Here is a 23302-nt window from a genome sequence, read left to right on the forward strand (position 1 = left end):
CTAATGCCCAGGGCCTATTTTTCAAACCTGACCTGTCTCTCTTTACGTAGTGATAACTCTGCGATGCTTTTATCTATCGCGCTTATTCTGAGATTGTTTTTTCGTGACATATTCCTCTTTATATTTGTGGCATACTTTGGTTGAAACACTCAAAGACACGCAAAAATTTACATTTCTTTATATTCAAAATTCTCTTTTCCTAAGAAAGATAGTCATGCCGCATGAACTAATTATTACTGCAACATCCACAACATGTCTACTTTATGGTGACGTCATTTGGCGAACTTCTTTATTTTTTTAGGATGTTAGTGGGCTTCGAAATTTTGCAGCGATTTTTTCAGAAAAATTCAGCTCTGATTTTATTAGGGACCAGTCCAGTTCTGAAGTGGATTTGTGGGGCCTGTATGTTAGTTATCCCCATAAATCCCTCCACTGTAAAAACTGCACCCCTTAAAATATTCAAAGTAACATTTCATAAGTTTATTGACACTTTAGGTGTTTTGCACAAATTTAAGCAAGTTGGAGAGGAAATTAAAAATTCAAATTTTTTTGGCATATATTCTATTTTAATTAATGTTTTCCGCTAACACAGCAAATACCACTCACTATTTATTCCCCTTATTCCAATGTTTCTAGAAATCCCCCATATGTGGCCGCAGTGCGTCACCTGACTCAACCACAGGCCGCAGACATGACAGAGGCCTGGTGAATTTTGGGGCCTTTTTTTATTTCAGGTTTTATTTTTAACCATTATACCATGTCACAGAGGCCGTGCAGTGCCAAAATATTTGTGTATGATAAGTTGGCGTTTCAATCGGTACCATTCTGGGGGGCATGTGACACCCTAATAATTTTTAATAAAATTTTTAATGAGGTGGTATGAATTAAAACACAATTTAGCACCTGTTTTTCACCTTTTTTTGGTACGCCATTTACTATACGTTCCATATGACATGTTATCGTTATTAATCAAGTCAGTACAATTACAGTAATATCCATTTTATATAGTTTTTGTTATACTTTATTGCACTCATACTGTGTGTCTTGCATATTTTAAGAGCAGTAATATTTTTTATTTTTGTTATTTTCAATGGAGTTATGTGAGAGATTTTTTTGTGGCATAAGCTGACTTTTTAGGTTACACCTTTTGGCTGGATTCACACTACGTATATATTTCAGTCAGTATTGTGGTCCTCATATTGCAACCAAAACCAGGAGTGGATTAAAAACACAGAAAGGATCTGTTCACACAATGTTGAAATTGAGTAGATGGCCGCCATATAACCGTAAATAACTGCCATTATTTCAATACAACAGCTGTTTTAAAATAACAGCAAATATTTGCCATTAAATATCGTAGTGTGAACCCAGCCTTTAGGTACAAAAAATTGTCATTTATTAGTTTTGTATTTATTTTTTGCGCCGTTAATCGGGCGGTATAATTAATGTAACAGGTTAATAGACAGGGTCATTACGGATGCAGCGATACAAAATATATGTATCTCATTTATAGGGGATTTTTTTTATAAAGGGGGATATGGAATGTGTATATTTATTTAATTAATTTTAATTTATTAATTTATCTTATTTATCTGTTTATGTATGTGTATGTATATATATATATATGTGTGTATGTATGTATGTATGTATGTATGCATGTATGTATGTATGAATGAATGAATGAATGAATGCATGCATGCGTTTGAGTGTTTTAACTTTTGCAGGTACATTTATAATACATTACAGCACATGATCTGCGCTGTAATGTATTGGGGTGGGCTAAGGAATTCTCACGGAAAATGTCTGCGGAATTCCGTCAGCTGTCCGCCCGCACGGGCACGTGCTTTTCCACCGACTCCATAGACATCCTCGTTAGGGACAGAGGGGGGAGGCAGGGACAGCATGACGTTTTGGAAACATTATACAGGAACTACCTGCATTACAGGACATTTCCCAAACGTCATTTTGCGGCAAGGGGTTAGAGGGAACCTGTAAGTTTCACGCTCGCCTCTTCTTCAGATTGGGCATGGAGAACCACATTCAAAGCAGGGCTGTTGGGTTGCTGTAGCAAGTCAGGACACCCAGCGAGTTCCTATGAATTAGAAATGGGCTTGTGCACATTGGGTATCATAGCAGCTTTGGCAATCTTTGGCTTCTTCATGCAAGATATGAAGACCAGTCAGGAGTTTAAATCCATTTTTTGTTCCTACAACCATAGGGGTTTTACAAAACTTAGAAGCATCTAACCTGCTGATATGTCCCTATAGTGCACAGGGCATTGAGGATGACAGTAAGTTTTTTGGCCCACTTCTTCTAATGAATATCAGCAGTGTGTACCATTTGGGTAAGCCCCACGCCTAGTGCACCAAACGCCTAATTACAGAAACTGTGCCCAGGATGAAGGTTAAAAAAAAAATAAAGATAAATTCATCCTCAGCACCCCATGTGCTACAGGGACATGTCAGCATTTTTGCTTAAATGCAAATCTAATGGTGCAAAGTGAGAATTGCAGTTTTATCACATGAATACTTGACAAACCTTAGCACTAAGATCATCAATCTATGACCATATTTCAGTACCAATTTCTGCCTTCAGTATGTTGCAAGGCATTACCCAAAGACTAAGTGCCTATTTTATGCCATTCTAGTCAAACCCCCAAAGATCCCATTATACCACTCCCACCTATCTTAAGCATTCCCATGCCATGTGAATAAAGTGGCAGTCCAGTATGCATGTTGATGCTCCATTTCCAAAGGGACACTCAAACTGTCCAACATTTACACAGTAAGGACATTCTTGAACTGTGTGTCTATTAATGTATGATAATCATTCCACTGTAAAACACATTCCAGGAGATCGTAATATATATTTATATTGACAGCAAAGACAGCACATGAGCAGGTTCCAATAGGCAGTTGTACATGTATACATTGGTACCTTGGTTTAAGAGTAACTTGGTTTGAGAGCGTTTTGATTGAGGAGCTCACATTTTTTCCCAAAATTGTAACTTGGTTTAAGAGCATTGCTTTGGTTTAAGAGCTCCCTGTACTGTGTGGGAGCGCTAGTAGGGGAGGGGCATGGTCTGCATAGCGGGGTCTACAGCCCTGTACTCTGACCCAGGAAGTTTCCCTCACCTACCAAATCACAGCAGATCCACTTTAGGTTGGGGCTTACATCAGGGGACAGGACTGTGGAGGTAATCTCCTCATAGCTGTAACCCCTCTCTCCCCAGACAGAGTGCTGCAGGTATGTGCCCACATCTGCCCTTCTCATTCCTTCATGCTCCCTGCAGTCTCTGCCAGTCCTTGTGTTTCCCATCCTTATAATATCACATATTCTGCTGTTTCTGAATGTTTGATTTGTTTTACATGTTATTCAGAATAATAAATCATTATTTTTGGGGTGTGGAACCAATTTTCCGCATTTCTATGATTTCTTATGGGAAAAATTGCTTTGGTTTAAGAGTGGATTTGGATTACAAGCACTGTCCCGGAACGAATTATGCTCATAATCCAAGGCACCACTGTAGTTTCTAATGTGGAAAGTGTCCTTTTGTAATCACTGGCAGAACTGCATTGGTTAATGGAAAGTGGTGAAAGAAAAAAAAAAACTCTCAAGACTTTAACCTTTATTGAAGATATTACCCTTATAAACATGAAACTTTTTTTTTACACAACCAACTTTTCCCATAGCTGTTTTGTGTGAAGACAGAAGCTGGTCCTTACCAGACGTAGCAATGCTAGTAGTGAAATTGTCACTTCAGTTGGTGCCCAGCGGTCTACATGTGTCAGCACCCTTGAGGTGAGGGTAGAAAGAAGTAGTTTCCAAACCAACTGATGTATATGAGAGAATTGGAATTCAAGTGTCCCATCCTTTTATTTTAAAGATATATTGCCCCCAGAGTCAGCTAAAGCGGACCAGGGTGAGATGTGTATTAAAATGGAGCAGCGCAACCCTGCACATACTAATATTGAGGGTATAATGGCAAATAGACACTAATAATGGGGCGATTTGTTGGTGTCAAAAGACATCCCAAAAGGTGACAAAATACTTTTTATGCTTTCGAAAAGTAAAAAAAGACTGCCAATGTAAAATGGTGTCTCCATTATAAAATACGTTTTTTATACATCTATATGATAACTAACCTCCATCTTTGCATTGGTCCATCGTGGCACTTCTACGATCATGTTGAATATGTTCTGTGAAAAAATAAAAATTATATTTAAACAGAAAACATATGACATACACAGGTCCTTTGTTAAGCATTCACTGGAGAAAACGCGAATGCTTTTTTTATTGGGTACGATTTCTAGCTAAGGTTGCATTTCTGTCTTTTGCATTATAATAACATATAAGGCTGGGTTCACACTATGTATATTTCAGTCAGTATTGTGGTCCTCATATTGCAACCAAAACCAGGAGTGGATTAAAAACACAGAAAGGCTCTGTTCATACAATGGTGAAATTGAGTGGATGGCCGCCATATAACAGTAAATAACTGCCATTATTTCAATATAACAGCCGTTGTTCTAAAATAACAGCAAATATTTGTCATTATATGGCGGCCATCCACTCAATTTCAACATTGTGTGAACAGAGCCTTTCTATGTATTCAATCCACTCCTGGTTTTGGTGGCAATATGAGGACCACAATACTGACTGAAATATATGTAGCGTGAACCCAGCCTAAAGGAACATGACGGCAGTGCTGAAACAGTCATGGCTGACACGGATGGTGCCCAGCGGACCCCCTGTCTTTAACAGGATTCATAGCAATTCAACCTTGTTGTCTGATCACTCGTCCTCCGTTTGGGTGTGGTTTTGCAGCTCGGTTTCATTTAAGTGAATAGTGCCAACCAGAGGACATAATTGATCCTGGATAACCCCTTTAAAAATAGTAATATCTTACAGCTGCTTTTATCTTATTTTAATATCCCCACATTTCCCTTACTGCATTCAAGTTTGGCCTCTACACCATAGTATCAGACTTGTGAACACGTCTGAAATAAGTCTTTACATCTAATCCTATCCTTGCTCCTGTTATCGGAGCACTTCAAACCAGATCCAGATAATTGCTTCTGTCTGTCAAGATATTCTAAGAGTTTCTTACAAACAACTTCCTAAAGTGTAGAGGCATTGAACATTGCGGCTTGAACCTTTTAGCCTTTGCCTTATTTGTTACAAGTACAGAACATAGTAAACCAAGCAGATAGCATTACAGACCATTGCTGCGGAGCTGCAGCATAAACATACTGTTTATAACATGAATACTACCAGAAACTTTTTTAATTGCCTATTTAAGAAGTTTTGTAGCTCCTTGTCAGATAAGGAAATATCTAAAGAAACAATTCATGATAACATAATAGCTGCTTCACTTATACAGTCCACGAATATAAGGTTAGCTACACAGGATCACAGTCACCATCAATCCTCTAGACAGGAGCATGGACCCAAAGAAACAAGTTACCTTCTAACCAGTACATAAGTGATAACTGCTAGATTGGTGGGGATCTAACCTGCTGAAACTTCCATTCTTTTCAAGAATAAGGGCCCTTAATCCCCATTTTGAATAAAGTGGCAGTGGAGCATGCAAACTCACTATCTTTGGCAGTCCTGTAGACTTTCCATGAAGAGTACAGCACTCTCTGGCCATCCCCTAGAGACTGAATGAAGCAGCAGCAGTATACAATGGGACCCCTGTTCTCTGGAGGGCAGCTGGACCCGCGCCAATCAAGTATCAATGGATCAGTGAAAATGTTTACTACTGGAAGGAAAACCTAAATATCACCTTAGGACGCTCCTCACATGGTTATCGACTTTGTGCAGGAAATCCCTAGGATGCTTAGTCTCAAACAGTAAACGCTAACAGCTTGCAGATGGTATACTGGCATTGCCAGAATCCAGAGTCAAGGCAGGCAGAATTTTTTTTAGTATAATTCGTACAGGTCAGGGTACGCACTTCAGTGACAGGGTCAATATACAGTCTGGATCCACAACATTTTTTTTTCTGCACTGAACCTGGAAGCACTGCAATACCAGGTCAATGCCTGGAGAGGGCAGAGCAAGCTCTTTTTCCATCTCCTTGTTCTGAAAATCCATTTAAATTTATGGACCCAGATAGGGGAAGTATCAGATATTAAATTGATAAGAACAGACACCACACTTGATCTTAGCCAAAAAGTCAAGAAGCATCAAATCCAGAACATATTCACCAACAGCAATGTTGGTGCTCAGGCAAGTTGTGGCAGATCGGAGCAGGGTTTAATCATCAGAAAGGAATATAAAACTGCTGACATACGCCTATCCCTTTGAGAAATCCTTTGGCACGCATGCCACTATGGAGGGTATGGCAGCGGTGGTGAGATAAGGAGAGGGACAATGGCTGCACAGGCAGACACTATGTAGAAATTTCTACTGGATTTGAGCGATGTCAGACATTAGCAGTCAGATGGTTTTGCCACTTTAAGGTCTTTAGTTAAGCACCGTGAACAGTCAAACATTTAGGACACAGAATTAGAGGCAGTAAATAACTTATTTTACTCCATCCCCCCCCCCCCCCCCCCCCCCCTCCAATGTATCAGCGCAATTTCATACTTGCTCCACAAGGAAATAAAGACTTATGAAGTTATGAAATCCTTTAATTTTCATGGCTTCTAGCTTAGAAACTGCAACAGATGGGTTTATTCTAATGAGTTTACACAGCAGTGTTCTAATGCACCCTCAGCAGTATGCAGGTGAACAAGTCTGAAATCCTATCACCGCCTGGCAGAAAGTGCAGCGGAACCCAGAAAAAGTTATTTAAAATCTGAAAGGGAAGAAGCATGAAGTCAATTATATGTGATGCTACATGAATTCTGACTGGGATTAGACAAAAAAGGGCCGCAAGATATTTATTCATATTAGAAATGACATTGCTACTTCAAGGTAGAAGGCTGAAAACACTGAATAGGAAAATTCCAAAACTAATGGGAGGTAAGGGAGGAAAAATATGCACGGGCAACCAAAAGGGGATCAATTCCCCTGAATTGTTAATACAGCTATTCAGAATTGCAAAACTGCTATTGGGGAGGGGGGGGGGGGGGGGGGGGGGGGGAATATAGTGTGTACCATCCCACCAAGTTGAGGTGACCTCAGACACAGGATGGACCTACACACTGTACTACGTATACTGGCCTCTCTCAGTGGCCATGCAGACTACAACTAATCTCTGCTCAAGGTGTGGGAAGGGGGTAGTGCATAAGCCAAAGAGAGGCAGCCATTCTCCTGGCATGCAATAGCCACGCACAGAAATGTTCAGAACATCCAATATAACTATTCACAATATGCAGGTGCTCACTGCAATGGGTGAAATGCAAACGTGAAAACAGAAGTGTGACAGCATGCTGCCTATACCAAGTCATATAGTTATAGTTAGCAGAGATTAGTTGTATCCTGCATGCCCAGTGTGCAGGCTTATTAGCTCAGGAGACAGTGTACAGTATAGGTCCACCTTAACGTGGTGGGATGGTACATACATAAGTAGCATCATAACCATACATGCTTGCCCAATCAGCACCATCCAGCATAACAGAGGTTAGGCTGGAGGAAATGTATTGCATTTAATGCTCCATGTCGATTATTACTGGACCACCAAATGGGCACAGTATTAACTTCACTGGTGCATTGCTCACGGTCACAGACTTCCTCTTACTGTAATACTGTGCACAGTAGACTTCAATCAGAAGCAGGTTATGATGTGAAGCGGTGAGTGATTATAAGTGCATTTGTACAACAGCGAATTACTAGAGTCCTCACCGGACTCCCACGGCTGCATATCGCTGATTGCATAAGTATGTGATAAGGTACGACATGATAATAGAAATATGAAAAGGTATAACATGGATGTATTATGTGAAGGTCTCATGTTCTGCTGCTATCTTAGGTCACCGTTTGAATAATCTGACATTAAAGCTCTCGAATACATTACGATCTGGAAGCATTAAGGGCAGTAACATGAAAAGCTTGGATTACAGCACTGCACACAGCCAGAGAGAGTATTATAATTGTGAAAAAATTATCTAAAGTGTTAGATACCATATGTAAGTTTTTTTTCTTAATCCTTAGTAGACTTTACATATTGCACAGTCCAGTCATAGCTATGTCCTAATGTCCCTATTTATTCATACTGAAACTGAGGGTCAGAATCTAACAAACCCTCAAAAGGTCCTTTTACACAGAAAGATTATCTGACAGATTATCTGCCAAAGATTTGAAGCCAAAGCCAGGAACAGAATATAAACAGAGATCAGGTCATAAAGGAAAGACTGAGATTTCTCCTCTTCAAATCCTTTTCTGGCTTTGACAGATTATCTGCCAAAGATTTGAAGCCAGATAATCTTTCTGTGTAAATGTACCCAAAGACTTAAGCTTTAGTTGCTCAAAGTACAGAAATGATAACAATTAGTATAATAAAGTTAAAATTGTATTTATATCCATAATGTCCAAATAAAAGGGGTATTCCAGTCCAAGACTTTTTGCACAGTACAAAAAACATCCTTTCTAGCCCCAGTCACCCCCACCCCACCCCCCGTCCCTGTCAGGTCCTATGATCACTCTTTATCGCAGTGATTTTCGACCTTTTTTGAGCCGCGGCACACTTTTTATACTTAAAAAATCCCGGGGCACACCACCTACCAAAATGGCACAAAATGACACTAAAACAGTACATATTATACATATAGTGCACGGAGTTCACTCTTGGGGGTTTTAAATCAGCTTCTTATCACCACAACAGCTGCTTTTTAAAACCTCAAGAGTGAAATATGCCTGGCAGAGGTTCTTTCAATAAATTATTTATTTTAAAAAAGTGAAATAAAAAAGGATAACCCCCTCATACATACAGTCCCATGTATTCCCATACACACACACATCCATACATACACAGTCCCATGTAAACTCATACATACAGTCCCACGTATATGAGCACATAATTATCAGCACCATATACTGTGGTGATGTGCACTGTATAGCGCCACAGTATATGGTGCTGATAATTATATGGCTCATATACTGCAATATAAAGGGGTACAATGAGAAGTACTATGTGCCCCCTGCTTTGCCCTCATACAGTAATAATGCCACTTGCATTATGCCCCCACATAATAATAATGCCCCCTGCAGTATGCCCCCATATAATAATGCCCCCTGCAGTATGCCCCCATATATTAATAATGCCTCCTGCAGTATGCCCCCATATATTAATGCCCCCCTGCAGTATGCCCCCATATATTAATAATGCCCCCTGCAGTATGCCCCCATATATTAATAATGCCTCCTGCAGTATGCCCCCATATATTAATGCCCCCCTGCAGTATGCCCCCATATATTAATAATGCCCCCTGCAGTATGCCCCCATATATTAATAATGCCCCCTGCAGTATACCAATATGCACCAATAGTTTAAAAAACAAAAACCATCATACTCACCTAATCTGCGCTGTGTGGCTGCAGGCAGCAGCTCTCCCTCCTCTTCAGGCTCCATCCTGTGAGCCGCGGGGACTGAACCTCACGTCCTGGCGTCCCATAGGCTGCTGGCATGAAGTGCCGCGGCCTATGGGAGTGAATGTCAGAGCAGGACGCTGACAGGTCCTGCTCAGACATTCTGCTCGATTGAATGTTGAGTGAGCGGGCGGAACATCAAACCGATCGGCATATCCCTAAAAGCTGCGCGGCCGCAGCTTCTAGGGATATTAAAAGGGACAGTGTCGCACCCCGGTTGGGAAACGCTGCTTTATTGTATCTATTTGGGCTGGGACCTCCACTGAAGAGACAGAATGGTTCAGCTGACCATATTGTGCCCCTTCATTTCTGCTCTGCACAACTCAAGAACAGAAGTGAAGGAATTTGTTTTAGATGTTTTGGCAAAAGAAAAAAATCCAAACTGGAAATACTGGCTGAAAAACCGTGGTGTGGGAACAAGGCCTAAAGTGAACTGTTTGTGCAGATGGATGCCAAATTTAGCAGAACAGATGAACGTATGAAGTGTATTCCTTCTAACAAGGAGAAAAGGGGTTGTCCCACAAAGATAAATAGGTCTATGTTTACACACTGTCAAAATGACGTTTTTATTGGATGGCCTTCATTTAACAGGAATTAACAGCCATTTTATAATGACGCCCATTATTCATGTAACAACAGCCTAAGGCTGGGTTCACACTATGTATATTTGAGGCTGTATTTGTGAGGCTGTATAGCAACCAAAACCAGGAGTGGATTGAAAACACAGAAAGGCTCTGTTCACATAATGTTGTAATTGAGTGGATGGCTATCATTTAATGGCAAATATTTGCTGTTATTTTAAAACAACGGCTGTGGTATTGAAATAATGGCCGTTATTTACTGTTATATGGCGGCCATCCACTCAATTTCAACATTGTGTGAACAGATCCTTTCTGTGTTTTCAATCCACTCCTGGTTTTGGTTGCTATGAGGACCTGACATGAGGACCAAATACTGCCTGAAATATACATAGTGTGAACCCAGCCTTATAATCTATTAAATGACAGTCGTCCAATAAAAGCTGGCTTCAATCCAACGTTGTGTGAACATGGCCCTAAATGGATGCAGTATTCGAAATGAAACAAATGTTAAATGTATAAGCATTTCTGATAAGGTTTGAAAGATATATATTTACTTAAGCTGGGTTTATATTCATAAAGGTGGTTCAGCATTCTTCTTTAACCAGAAACTGATGACAGCTGATGCTACAAAAATGTACTGCAGGACACTGCAAAATGCGTTCCACTATATCGCCTGTCCAGCGATCCGGCGGCAAAATTGAATTGCCAGATGCCTTGTACTGTCTCACTGAAATGAATGGGATCCGTTTCCCTCCAGCACATTGCTACTGCGCCAGAGGGAAATGTCACCGGATTACTGTAATCCCTGCTTTACTAATCCCTCATGTACATTCTTTGTTGTGATAACCTGTTGTCCTTAGTTAGGACCTGCCTTTGGGTATCCACAAAGTTAGGTCAATCATGCTTAGTTCAACTTCAATCTCCTGATCTATTCCACTAGTATTGGAAATTGGTCTTCACTGCCCATGGAAGCAGTGTCGGAATGTGGGAAAGTGTGTGTACTGTTGCATGGTCACAGCAGGGTCAAAGTTCAGAGAAGAAACCAGGTAGTGATGTGATCCATGGGGGATAAAAACTGTACAAGGATGTTAGATATTTTATTTAAAAAACAGCACATTGCACTCCTTTACATATATGCATGGGTACAAATCTGATATGACCAACTTTGCTTTGTGGGAAAACCCCTTTAAGAACTTTTTCACATTTTTTTTTTTTATAATGCTTCAATACAAAATCAAAATGTCATGAGTCCTAGGGCTGCAGAAACCGAACAAACTGAAGTTTTATCTTAATTCACAATCAGTGCATCCAGTTTCATTTTGGCCTTGTGACTTTTAAGTTCAAAGTCCAGGTTTGTTATTGGGAAACAAAAACAACCCGTCACTTAAAGGAGAAGTCTGGCAAAATTCCAAATTACAGTGCGGGCAGGAGGTGAGGGAAAGATAAAAGTATGGTTACCGGACCCGTGCCCCGTCATTTCCTCCTAGCTTCTGGGTACCGGGATAGGGGTGGGAAGTAGCACACTCAGCCAATCAGTGACTGCAGCGGTGTCCACCCCAGTTAATAGCTGGCTGAGTGGGGCATCAGTCAGCCAAGTAGTGACGTAGCGGGGGGAGATATAAAGCTTGCCGGCAGTGGTGCAGGACACTGCACTGCGTGAGCACAGAGAGCGGTATATGTCCCCCCACAACCTGAACTTAATTTTTATTTTGGCCGCCGCCGGACTTTTCCCTTTATTGTCTTTTTTGATTTATGGTCAGTTGCTAATGGGAATTTTTCATTTTTACACACTTTGTATTTTTTCAATAAATAATGTCTGTTGCTGCAGATTGCAACACCAGACATTTATTATAAGTGTGAAATAATACTACTTTCTATGGAACAACGGCCACAGTGTAAACACACTGTATACACTCCGGTAACTGTTCTCTGCGGCTGCACAGAAAACTGACATGTCTATTTTGTGCGGCCGCAATTCAAGGAACAGCAGTTGCACAAAATAGCTTTGCGCACACATTGTAAAGTACGGCTCCAGACGTACTTTACATTGTGTTCTATGGTTAATTGGAGCACGGGCACACCCAAAAGTGCCCGCATTCCAATAAACATGAAGTGATGCTCACACACACAGAGGCCGTTATGTGACACTTCCTGTGTGGCCAGAAGACAGACTCAGCTCTGCTATTGTACTAAACTTCCCAGCAGCCCCCTCTGCACCCGATGCTGCCGGGGTGGACCGGTGCACTGGGAGGAACCAAGAAAGCTCCACTCCCTGGCTCCTGCCTTTTCAGTCTAGCTGTATGAGATAACTTTTATAGACTTACAGTGGAGCTCATATTACCCTGCTGTGAGATGGCAATATGTACACTCTGAAATGACTGTCTGGGCTTTGCCATGTGCCAGCCTAAGGCTATATTCACATATCTTTAGTGCTCTGCAATTCATGGACCTCTGCATAGACTGATAGTGATCTATGCCACAATAGCGGGTCTGTACTAGGACCTGTCCTTTGTCTGTAACACGGATCATGTCCCTGTACGGACATGTGAATGGAGCCACTGAAATATATGGGTCTTTAGCAATTGTGGACAAAACTATGGAAGTGCGAGTAAGGCCTAAGAAATCATTACATGTGCTGCTGGTATACAACACAAAATGAGGCAGGTACATATTAGCCCCCTTTTTGTTCTTGGTATATTGTCATAGTGTCAGGTCAAAAGTTTTGATTGTTGGAGTCCAGGCGATGAGACCTTCACTGATGACTAAGGGTCCTATTCCACAGGCCGAGGAGGGCCCGATCAACGATGTAAACGAGCGGCGATCTGCTAGATCGCCGCTCGTTTACTGGGCCTATTCCAAGGCCCGATGATCGTTGAGCGAGGGCTGCAAGGACATCGTTACCGATGTCCTTGCAGCCCTTGCAGCAGCAGTAATACATTACCTGTCCAGGCTTCTCCACGCTGTCTTCATCCCAGGGTCCCACGCGCTCTATCTTCTGAATGGCCGGTTCAGAAGATAGAGAGCGCGGGACCCTGGGATGAAGGCAGCGCGGAGAAGCCTGGACAGGTAATGTATGATGATGCTGCTGCTGTCAAATCGTCGGTCGCCCGCCGCGCACCGCTATTCAATGGTAGCGATGCGCGGTGGGGGAACAATGATTTTTGGGCCCTATTCCACCGTTAAATTGTTCAAATCTAAACGATAATCGTTCGGTTGAAATGCAGTTAACGATTAACGACCGAACGAGAAATCGTTGATCGCTTTATAAGACCTGGACCTTTTTTTATCGTTGCTCGTTCGCAAAACGTTCGCAAATTGTTTGCATTGAATAAGACATCGTTCGGTCGTTCGCAATGGATACGAACGCAATAGCGAATAAATAGCGAAGAAAAAACTATCGCGATTACGATTATCGTTCCATGGAAATGAGTGAACTTTTCAGGTCTTTCGCAATAGCGGTCGTTTGAGATCGTTAACGATTATGCAAACGATAATCGTCCGGTGGAATAGGGCCCTTAGGTCTGGCCCTAAATGAACGATCAGCCGATGACACGATCGGCTGATCGTTCTCTCTATTTCACCGAACGATAATGGGCCGAATCGGGCCAAATGGGGCCGATTATCGTTACTGTGGAATAGGGCCCTAAAACATATAGCAGTGCTTGGCTGAGTGCTGTACCTGGATGTTACTAATAGTCACTGCTCTGCGTGCAGTGTTCAGATTGACACATTGCCCATAAAAAAATTGGCCTTTTTCTCTTTTAAGCGACAGGTACCTTTTAAAACTGTCACCCTACATGATGATTCGGGATGTCATTCAGGGGATCCACGGCTAAACTTACTATAGAGCATTTATTAGAGGTCATTAAATGGGTCTGTTCTGCTGAAGATTGCTTTTATCAGGAAATGATAAACTTGGGGAATGCCATTTATAGATGCTTTTACTCGGAGATGGATGGATGGACAGACACTCTGCATGAAGGAGATCCTATAGGTAGAGTTAGAGGAACTAGTAGTTGTGATACATGGCATTTTAATCTTTAGGTCACAATCTCTCATTTGTAGACAATTCATCAAGTTCATACCTGCTGTGCCCTTTGCTACTGAAGGCTGAGAAATACAATCCCCACAGATTCTTCTTTGAACTTATTTCTTTATTCTATGTTGATGCCAATTTCATCAGATTTCCCACTTGCAAAAGAAAAATCCTATTTTTCCCAGCATGGATAGTGACATTTACAAACATTGGATTTACACCTATTTAAACAAAAGATGAAACAAATCTCACTGCAAAAGTACACAGAAGCACCTGCAGAGATCTGCCAATATATGGCAGAGAAGGGAAGCTTCTGCATAGACAAATTTCAGCTATTTTTAACTCTAGGTGCTTTTTATTGTAGTGATTATAACTTGGCCAGGGGTCTTTTAAACATACAAAACAGGTGTCCGTGGAGCCTCGGTTGCGTGTCTCAAAACCCGGGATAGCCAGATATCTCTAGCCTGTTGCCACAGGGTGCCTCCATGATGGGGAGAGCACCACACCACCCTGATAAATAGTCCCTTAAGTCCCACTCAGTTGCGAGGATTGGAACATAAATAGGGAAACACCAGGGTGGCCCCTTTTTGTCAATGTCTAACTCAAGGTGCGAGTATTGCGATCATGACAAGGTCTTGCCAAGGCAGGCTTCAATTCACAGACAGCCGTTTCGGGGTTTTTGCCCCTCGTCAGTGTGGAATAGGATTCTGGCTAGTAGGGGCAATAGCAAATCGACCAACAAAACACAGTAATCACTGAACTCAAGGAGAACAGTGAAAACTTAAGTGGGACTTAAGGGGCTATTTATCAGGGTGGTGTGGTGCTCTCCCTATCATGGAGGCACCCCGTGGCAACAGGCTAGAGATATCTGGCTATCCCGTGTTTTGAGACTCGCAACCGAGGCTCCACGGACTCCTGTTTTGCATATTTAAATTTTTGGGGGCATCAGTGGAGACTCTTGATTGAGTACTTCATTGGAATTTTTTTTTACTGTTCTCGAGTTCAGTGATAACTGTGTTTTGTTGGTCTTTTTAAACATAGTTTCCATATAGCCTACAAATTATGCCAAGACCAAAACAAAGATTTGGAGTATGAAGGGGTGGTGCACGACACAGGGATTCTCTTGGGTGTCACGCAGCAGCCTCACAGTCACAGCTCTAAGCATAGCACAGTATTTGTTTTGTCGCAAGTATTATGTTAGGCTAGGTTCACACTGCGTTTTCAGCATCCGTTTAACGGATCCGTTTTTTTTAACGTCCAGAAAAATAGGGTCAGCAACGTTTTTTGGTCCGTTTTGGTCCGCCAAAAAAAAATGGATCCTTTTTTTTATAATGGAAGTCAATGGAAAAACGGATGCACACAAATGAATCCGTTTTTTGCAATCCGTTTTTCATGCGTTTTTTGCAAAAAACGGATGCGTTAAACGGATGCTGAAAACACAGTGTGAACCTAGCCTTAACGTCTTCTACATTAATATGCCATTAGAATCTTTTTTTTTTTTTTTTTTTTTTACTTTTTCTATGCCATTACACTAGTCAGCCATTGCCTGATCAATCAAACAGTGGCAGGATAACACTGTAGCCACCGATTGGATAAGAAGACAACATTTTGTGCTTACTAAAGTGAAACCAGAACAAAGTGACTGCTGCGCCAAGTGAGATGGAGGACCGACACTACCTGGAGCTACACAAACTATGGTACACTGGCAGCTTACTGATCCAAAGTCCCGATGGTACTCTGCAAGCTAAGCAGTAAATGCATTCAAGTCCAATTAAATAAAAACACCTTTTAAGAGACTTGTGGCACTCACCCATCGGACAATAAAAAGGTATCTCTTTATTTTTGTTACAAGGTCTCAGGACGCAGACAACGGGCAATGGCCATTTCTTGAGGCACACCGCGCTTGGAACGGCTGTTGCCCGACATCCACATCTTCAGATTTTGTAACAAAAATAAAGATATGCCTTTTCAATGATCGATTGGTGAGTGCTGCAAGTTTTTTTTTTTTCAGGTGTTTGACACATTTCCTCCTTGATCAACAAGCTGTGCTGTTTGTAGCATAGACAACAATAGCGGCACAATAAGTAAGTATGTTTAATGGAAAAAATTGATGCATCTGTGTGCATCCGTTTGAATCAGTTTTTCCATTGACTTCCATTAAAGTGTCATGATAGAAAACTTGACACGTCAGACATTTCAAAAGTTTTGATCGGTCGGGGTCTGAGTGTCAACACCCATACGATCAGAAAGAGTGGTGAGAGGACTGCACTTCAGTGCCCCCGCTCCCTACTGTGTGTCAGCATAATCAGTTGGGCTCCATTAGATAATGAGCTCAACTGATCACGTGACACAGAGCCTGGAGAGGATAAAGCTTAGCGCGGTCTCCTCCTGACTCGTTCTCCCGATCGGTACAGGTCTGACGTGTCAAAAGATTCCTATGATGACAAAGACAAACAAAAAAAACAAAACAAAAAAAACACCAGATCAAAACACTTTTTTAGGATACATAAAAACATGTTCAAAGTTTTTGTTTACACTAAAAATTGATGCATTTTAATCTTTTTTTTTTTTTTTTTTTTTTATTGGAAGCTAATGGAATAACGGATCCAAACGTATACATACAAATGCACACCATTTTCCACTTTTTCAATTAAATGAGCAGCAAAAACAGCAGTTTGGACCCAGCCTAAATCACATTTATGCAAATTGCATGACTGTCATACTGTCTCCAATTACCATAATTATAAAACTGGTATATTTAGATGTGCCCTGAAGTCTATACAAATATTGTTGCCAAGCTACAGAAACAAGGTACTGAGTTAATATTGAATAATACACCATTATAGCTATATAACAAACACAGTAATTTAATGAGGCACATTACATAAAAGAAAAGAAAATCTACAAAGGCCACTGTTTATATAGGTGTTTAAGACCAGGGAGATAAAAATAAATATTGCATCCAATTAAGAAATTATTCTGAGTTAAAGGAGAAGTCCGGCCAAAATTATTATGAAAGTATTGTATTGTCCCCCAAAAGTTATACAAATCCCCAATATACACTTATTACGGGAAATGCACATAAAGTGCTTTTTTCCCTGCACTTACTACTGCATCAAGGCTTCAATTCCTGGATAAAATGGTGATGTCACAACCCGACTCCCTGAGCTGTGTGGGCTGTGGCAGCTGGAGAGGATGATGGCAGGGGGACACTGAGGGACAGAGGACACTGGAGGGACACTGAGCATCCCTCTGCCATCATCCTCTCCAGCAGCCACAGCCTGCACAGCTCAGGGAGTCGGGTTGTGACATCACCATTTTATCCAGGAAGTGACATCACCATGTTATCCAGGAAGTGAAGCCTTGATGCAGTAGTAAGTGCAGGAAAAAAAGCACTTTATAAGCATTTCCCGTAATAAGTGTATAATGGTAATTTGTATAACTTTTGGAGGACAATACAGTACTAAAAATTTTTGCCGGACTTCTCCTTTAACAAGTCCATACCCTCAACCTTACAAGCCATATTGCAGAAATCACAGATGCACCACCTCGTATGGGCGTGCAGTAACCACGGTCCAAATACGTGTAAATTATATTTAATTTCCCAGAATTACGTATAAAATCTAACTTTTATTAGATATGCATTAAAAGTAAAAAATGTATTAAAACAAGTGTTCTACACATATGAAATCGGCACTTAACAGATCTAGGGTGTTGACCCTCTGATAGACTGGTATATTTAGGGATAGATTAGCCCAGATATATAGGGATAAAACCAGACTTCAGAAAAAAAATTGAGATAAACAAGTATCTCTGTCTCAATCCAAGTCTCTACGCGTTTCACCCAGATATATCCCTGGGATCATCAGGAGACCTTCACAAAACACAATGGTTACTGTTTAGAGATTATATAGAATTGTTGTGTTTAAATAAATAGAAAAATCAGATAAATATAGAAAAGGGTAGGAGACAAGTGGGGATATATATAGTGTATATACTCTGTGCGTCGCGTGGTCACCCCGGCCCGGCCTCCGATAAGCACTTGGAGCGACAGGTCAGGATAACCCCCAAGACACAGACAAACCACACACAATACAATCAGGAGTACACTTTTATGGCTGCAGTATTACACGTCAGGAACTGTATGTTTGACCAATAGGGATAGCAATGACCCTCAGAGACAGTCCTTTGGGGTTCAGGTTATATACCAGTATCCTATGATGTCACAAGCCACATGCAAATATGATAACATGCATAACCCCTATGATAATCTATGGCAACCATGCATATACTAGCTATGTCTGCCGAGTACTAGAGGAACATCCAATCCTGGAAGATGAAAAAGGTCTCATACAGCAGGTACAGCCACAGAAACTGGCAAGTGCATGAAGCATATATACTGACAGTGTTTGCCAAGACAGCCATCATGATAAGTCACAGTGCAGATATGGTGTACTCATCCCCACAGGGATTACTCACTACCCCCAACGTGCCCAGGATGGTGATTCTGGCGCCAGAATTGAGACAGAGATACTTGTTTATCGCAATTTTTTCTGAAGTCTGGTTTTATCCTTATATATCTGGGCTAATCTATCCCTAAATATACCAGCCTATCAGAGGGTCAACACCCTAGATCTGTTGTGAAGTGCCGATTTCATATGTGTAGAACACTTGTTTTAATACATTTTTTACTTTTAATGCATATCTAATAAAAGTTAGATTTTATACGTGATTCTGGGAAATTACAAGCCATATTGCCATCTGTAGGGGAGGATATAGAAGAAAACTTAGATTATAAACTTACATTTCCTTCATCTGCATACAGAGGGATGTCATGGAATGGAGAGATGTACTGTCCCTTGCAGTCTTCTGTCAAACAAGAAGAATTAGAAGAAGAAAATTATTGAATATAGTTCATACTATAGGAAATGAAAGAGGTTGTCCGGACAGGACTTTTTACATGTCTGCCCGGGTTGGTGGATAAATTAAATCAAATCATCAAGACACTTCCTTTACTGCTTCTCCCATAGTCACTATTACAACATTAAATGGGTGGATTGATAAAATAGCAACCACTGCAAGGCAAAGCAAATGTAACGTCATCCAAAAGGAGTTTTGGTAAAATAACTAAAGAAATGCAGACATGAAAAAATAGGTTTGTTTAAATTACCATTTGCACAAACATTGGCAATGAATAAGCACAAAAAGCTTGGTAAATACAAAAAACAATTAAACTTGAACATGTGAATAGACACTACAGGAAAAGCTATGTGGCCAGAAGGTACTAGTGGTGAACTAATGAAAGGGCACTAGGCTGGGTTGGCATTACTTTACCTAAAATGCTTATTTAACCCTTTGAGGACCAGGCCCAAAATGACCGAGTAGACTGCGCAAATTTTGATCTTTTCACTTTCGTTTTTTCCTTCTCCCCTTCTATGAGCTCTACCACTTTCAGTTTTCTATCTACAAGGCCATGTAATGGCTTGTTTGTTACAGGGAATAGTTGTACTTTGTAATGGCGTCTTTCATTTTACCATAACATGTATGACGGAATCCCAAAAAGTTATTTATGAAGATATAAATAAGTGAAATTGTAAAAAAGAATGCAATATGGTAATGTTTGGAGGGTTCCTGTCTCTACGTTATGCACTATGCGGTAAAAGCGACATGATACTATTATTCTATAGGTCAGTCTGAACACAACCATATGCAGGTTTACACAGATTCTCTAATGATATATATATTTTTAATGAAATCCTTTTTTGGGCAATTAATAATAAAATGGGCCTATTGTGACACTTCTAAGGGTTTTATTTTTTCACCTACAGGGCTGTGTGGGGTGTCCTTTTTTTCGCCATGATCTTTAGTTTTTATTAATACCATATTTGTGAAGATCGGACGTTTTAATCACTTTTAATTGATTATATATATATATTAGTAACAAAATCGGTAATCTTTTCATCAACGCCGTTCACAATGATGATTGTTAAATTTTAATAGATCAGACAATTATGCACGCTACAATATATTATATGTTTATTTATTTTTATATGTTTTATTTATATAATGGGAAAGGGGTGTAATTTCAACTTTTATTGGGGAGGGGCTTTGGGGCAATGTGTAAGTGATTTAATTTATTATTATTTTTACACATTTTAAGTCCCTTTGGGGGACTTGTACATACAATACTTTGATTTTATACACTGGTCATTGCTATGCCATAGGCATAGCATTGATCAGTGTTATCGGTGCTCTGCTCATTAAGCCTGCCTGTGCAGGCTCAGTGAGCAGATCGCCGATCGGACCGCACAGAGGCAGGTGAGAGACCTTCGGTGGTCCGTTTTAAGGATCACACTGTGGGGGTCCCAATCGCTAAGTGACAGGGGACTCCCCCTGTCACTTACACTTAAACGCAGCGGTTGCGCCGTGATTGCAGCGTTTAAGGAGTTAATGGCATGCTGCAGCCTGTCATTAACGGTAAGGTGTCGGCTGCTCACTGCAGCCGGCCCTCCGCTTCATAGCTTAGGTTGTCTGGGCACAGAATTCCAGGACTTAACGGTACATCCTAGGTCGTCTAGGGGTTAAAGGGGTACTCCAGAGGAAGAAAAAAATTAAAAATCAGCTGGTTTCAGAAAGTTACAGATTTGTAAATTACTTATATTTAAGAATCTCAAGCTTCCCAGTACTTAGCTGATGTATGTCCTGCAGGAAGTGGTTTAATTCTTTCCAGTCTGACACAGCACTTTCTGCTGCCACCTCTGTCCATGACAGGAACTGTCCAGAGCAGCAGCAAATCCCCATAGAAAACCTCTACTGCTTTGGGCAGTTCCTTACATAAACAGAGGTGGCAGCAGAGAGCACCCCTTCCAGCAGGGCATACAGCAGCTGATACTGGAAAGCTTGATATTTTTAAAGGGGAAGGTCACCCCAAAAAAATTATTTTAAATCAACTGGTGCCAGTTCTAGAGATTTGTAATTTACTTCAATTAAAAAATCTCAAGTCTTTAAAGGGGTTATCCAGTGCTACAAAAACATTGCCACTTTCTTTCAGAGACAATACTCTTGTCTCCAGTTCAGGTTCAGGAACTGAGCAGCAAAACACTGCCCAAGCTGAAGACAAGAGTCGTGTTGTCTCTGGAAGAAAGTGGCCATGTTTTTGTAGTGCTGGATAGCCCCTTTAATTACTTATCAGTTGCTGCAGAAGTGATGTACTCTTTCCAGCCTGGAGAGCAGAAGAGGTTTTCTATGGGGATCTGCTACTGCTCTGGACAGTTCCTGACACGGACAGGGGTGACACCAGAGAGCACTGTGTCAGAATGGAAAGAATGCACCACTTCCTGCAAGACATACAGCAACTGATAAGTACTGAAAAACAATTTTTTTTAATAGAAGCAAATTACAAATTTCTGGCACTTGTTGGGACCAGTTGATCTGGAAAAAAATAACAGCATTTTTTGGTGAACTACCCCTTTAAATAGAACTAATTCACAAATAGGTATACCTGATATTAGAAACTCAAGGTTTCGAACTATAATCGTACGTGTAAACGCAGCGAACAATCAAACGACGAACGAGAAATCGTTCATTTTGATCTTTCAACATGTTCCCCCAAATCGTCGTTCAGAAAAAATTCGCAGATCGTTCCTTGTAAACAGTCGTTCGCTGATTTAACCAATGTGTGAGATAGGCTTAAACGATCGCAAAACGATTTTCCATACGATAATGTACCGTCTAAACTACCGTCTAAACTAAAAATAATATTTACTCCGCACCTTCAGGGCCCATTTACACAGAAAGATTATCTGGCAGGTTATCTGCCAAAGATTTAAAGCCAAAGCCAGGAATGGATTTGAAAAGAGGAGGAATCTCAGTCTTTCCTTTATGACCTGATCTCTGGTTATAGTCTGTTTCTGGTTTTGGCTTCAAATCTTTGACAGATAACCTTTCTGTGTAGATGTACCCTTATGGTAGATCCATAAGGATTATTGGCACATTGGAGAGGGGACCATGCATGTTCAGTAGTTATAGTCGGTAAATGATCACATTTTTGTAGCTTCCCAAAAGTAAATGGACGCATGCATACACATCTACCTAATGGTGTGTTTACACAGATTTATCTGACAGATTTTTGAATCCAAACCCAGGAATGGATTTGAATAGAGAAGAAATGTTGGTCTTTTATGTAGCTGATGAAGGCAACATCGCCGAAACGCGTCCTCCTGTACATACTGCACTTGTTATGCCAATAAAGTAAGCAGAATTCTACCTGATGTGTGCCGGGATTAACTCTTCTACTTATCTTGGGATAACTCCTACCACGCGCACCATCGCCGTCACAGAGTGCCGTCTTCTACCTACAAACCACGGTCTTTCCTTTATGACCTGTTCTTTGTTTATAGAGTGTTCCTGGCTTTGGCTTCAAAGATCTGTCAGATAAATGGCTCTGTGTAAACGCACCCTTATGCTACGTTTACACGAAACGATTATCGGGCGAATTTTCGCGATAACGATCAAATTCGAACGATAATCGTACGTGTAAACGCGGCGAACGATCGAAAAATCGTTCATTTTGATCTTTTAACATGTTCATAAATCGCTGTTCGCAAAAAATTCACCGATCGTTCTGTGTAAACAGTCGTCGCGCGATAGTCCGGCCGCACGCCGCCCAGCCCCCCGCTCATCCGCAGCCCCCTGCGCCACCCCCGCCGCTGCTCTGATCGCCGCTGCGGCCAAGAGTATACGTTACCTGCTCCGCGCAGCAGGTCTTCCGACATCCCCGGCTCCCATCAACGCATTGATTGGCTGAAGAGATGAGCCGGGAATTTCAAACGGCTCCTCTGCGGGCGGGCCGGGCTGTGGGCGCGCCATGGCAAAATGATTTTTCTGTACGATATATTGTACCGTCTTAACGCTAATCATTATTAAAAAAAAATCGTTACTTCGAAATTGTTCGTTCGATCGGGCCAATAATCGCCTCGTGTAAACTTAGCATTAGCTCTTTCTCCATACTGAAAAGAGGAGCAGGTGACACCTATTTTCCTAACAGGTAGGTATTCCCAAAGCATTCCCAACCATATAGATTTATTTCTGTGCTATGCGAGCTTCAATGTATGCTTACAAAAGGAACTTTTTTTATTTTTTTTTATTT

The 23302-nt window shown here is 41.1% G+C and overlaps 1 protein-coding gene and 1 non-coding gene across 2 annotated transcripts in view; both read right to left on the minus strand.

Moving 5' to 3' along the window:
• PPA1 (inorganic pyrophosphatase 1) overlaps positions 1 to 23302 on the minus strand; it is a 101579-nt gene that overhangs the window by 55146 nt on the left and 23131 nt on the right. The window contains exons 2-3 of the mRNA XM_069980549.1: positions 18959 to 19023; positions 4146 to 4199 (exon numbers count right to left, since the gene is read on the minus strand). Coding sequence (XP_069836650.1) covers positions 4146 to 4199; positions 18959 to 19023 — 119 coding nt within the window. The remainder of the gene's footprint in view (positions 1 to 4145; positions 4200 to 18958; positions 19024 to 23302) is intronic.
• LOC138800225 (U2 spliceosomal RNA) lies at positions 6003 to 6193 on the minus strand. The gene has a single exon (XR_011364425.1). It is a non-coding gene; the product is annotated as a U2 spliceosomal RNA (small nuclear RNA).

The sequence above is a fragment of the Dendropsophus ebraccatus genome, chromosome 8 (genome assembly GCF_027789765.1).
Source record: "Dendropsophus ebraccatus isolate aDenEbr1 chromosome 8, aDenEbr1.pat, whole genome shotgun sequence".
Classification (NCBI taxonomy): domain Eukaryota; kingdom Metazoa; phylum Chordata; class Amphibia; order Anura; family Hylidae; genus Dendropsophus; species Dendropsophus ebraccatus.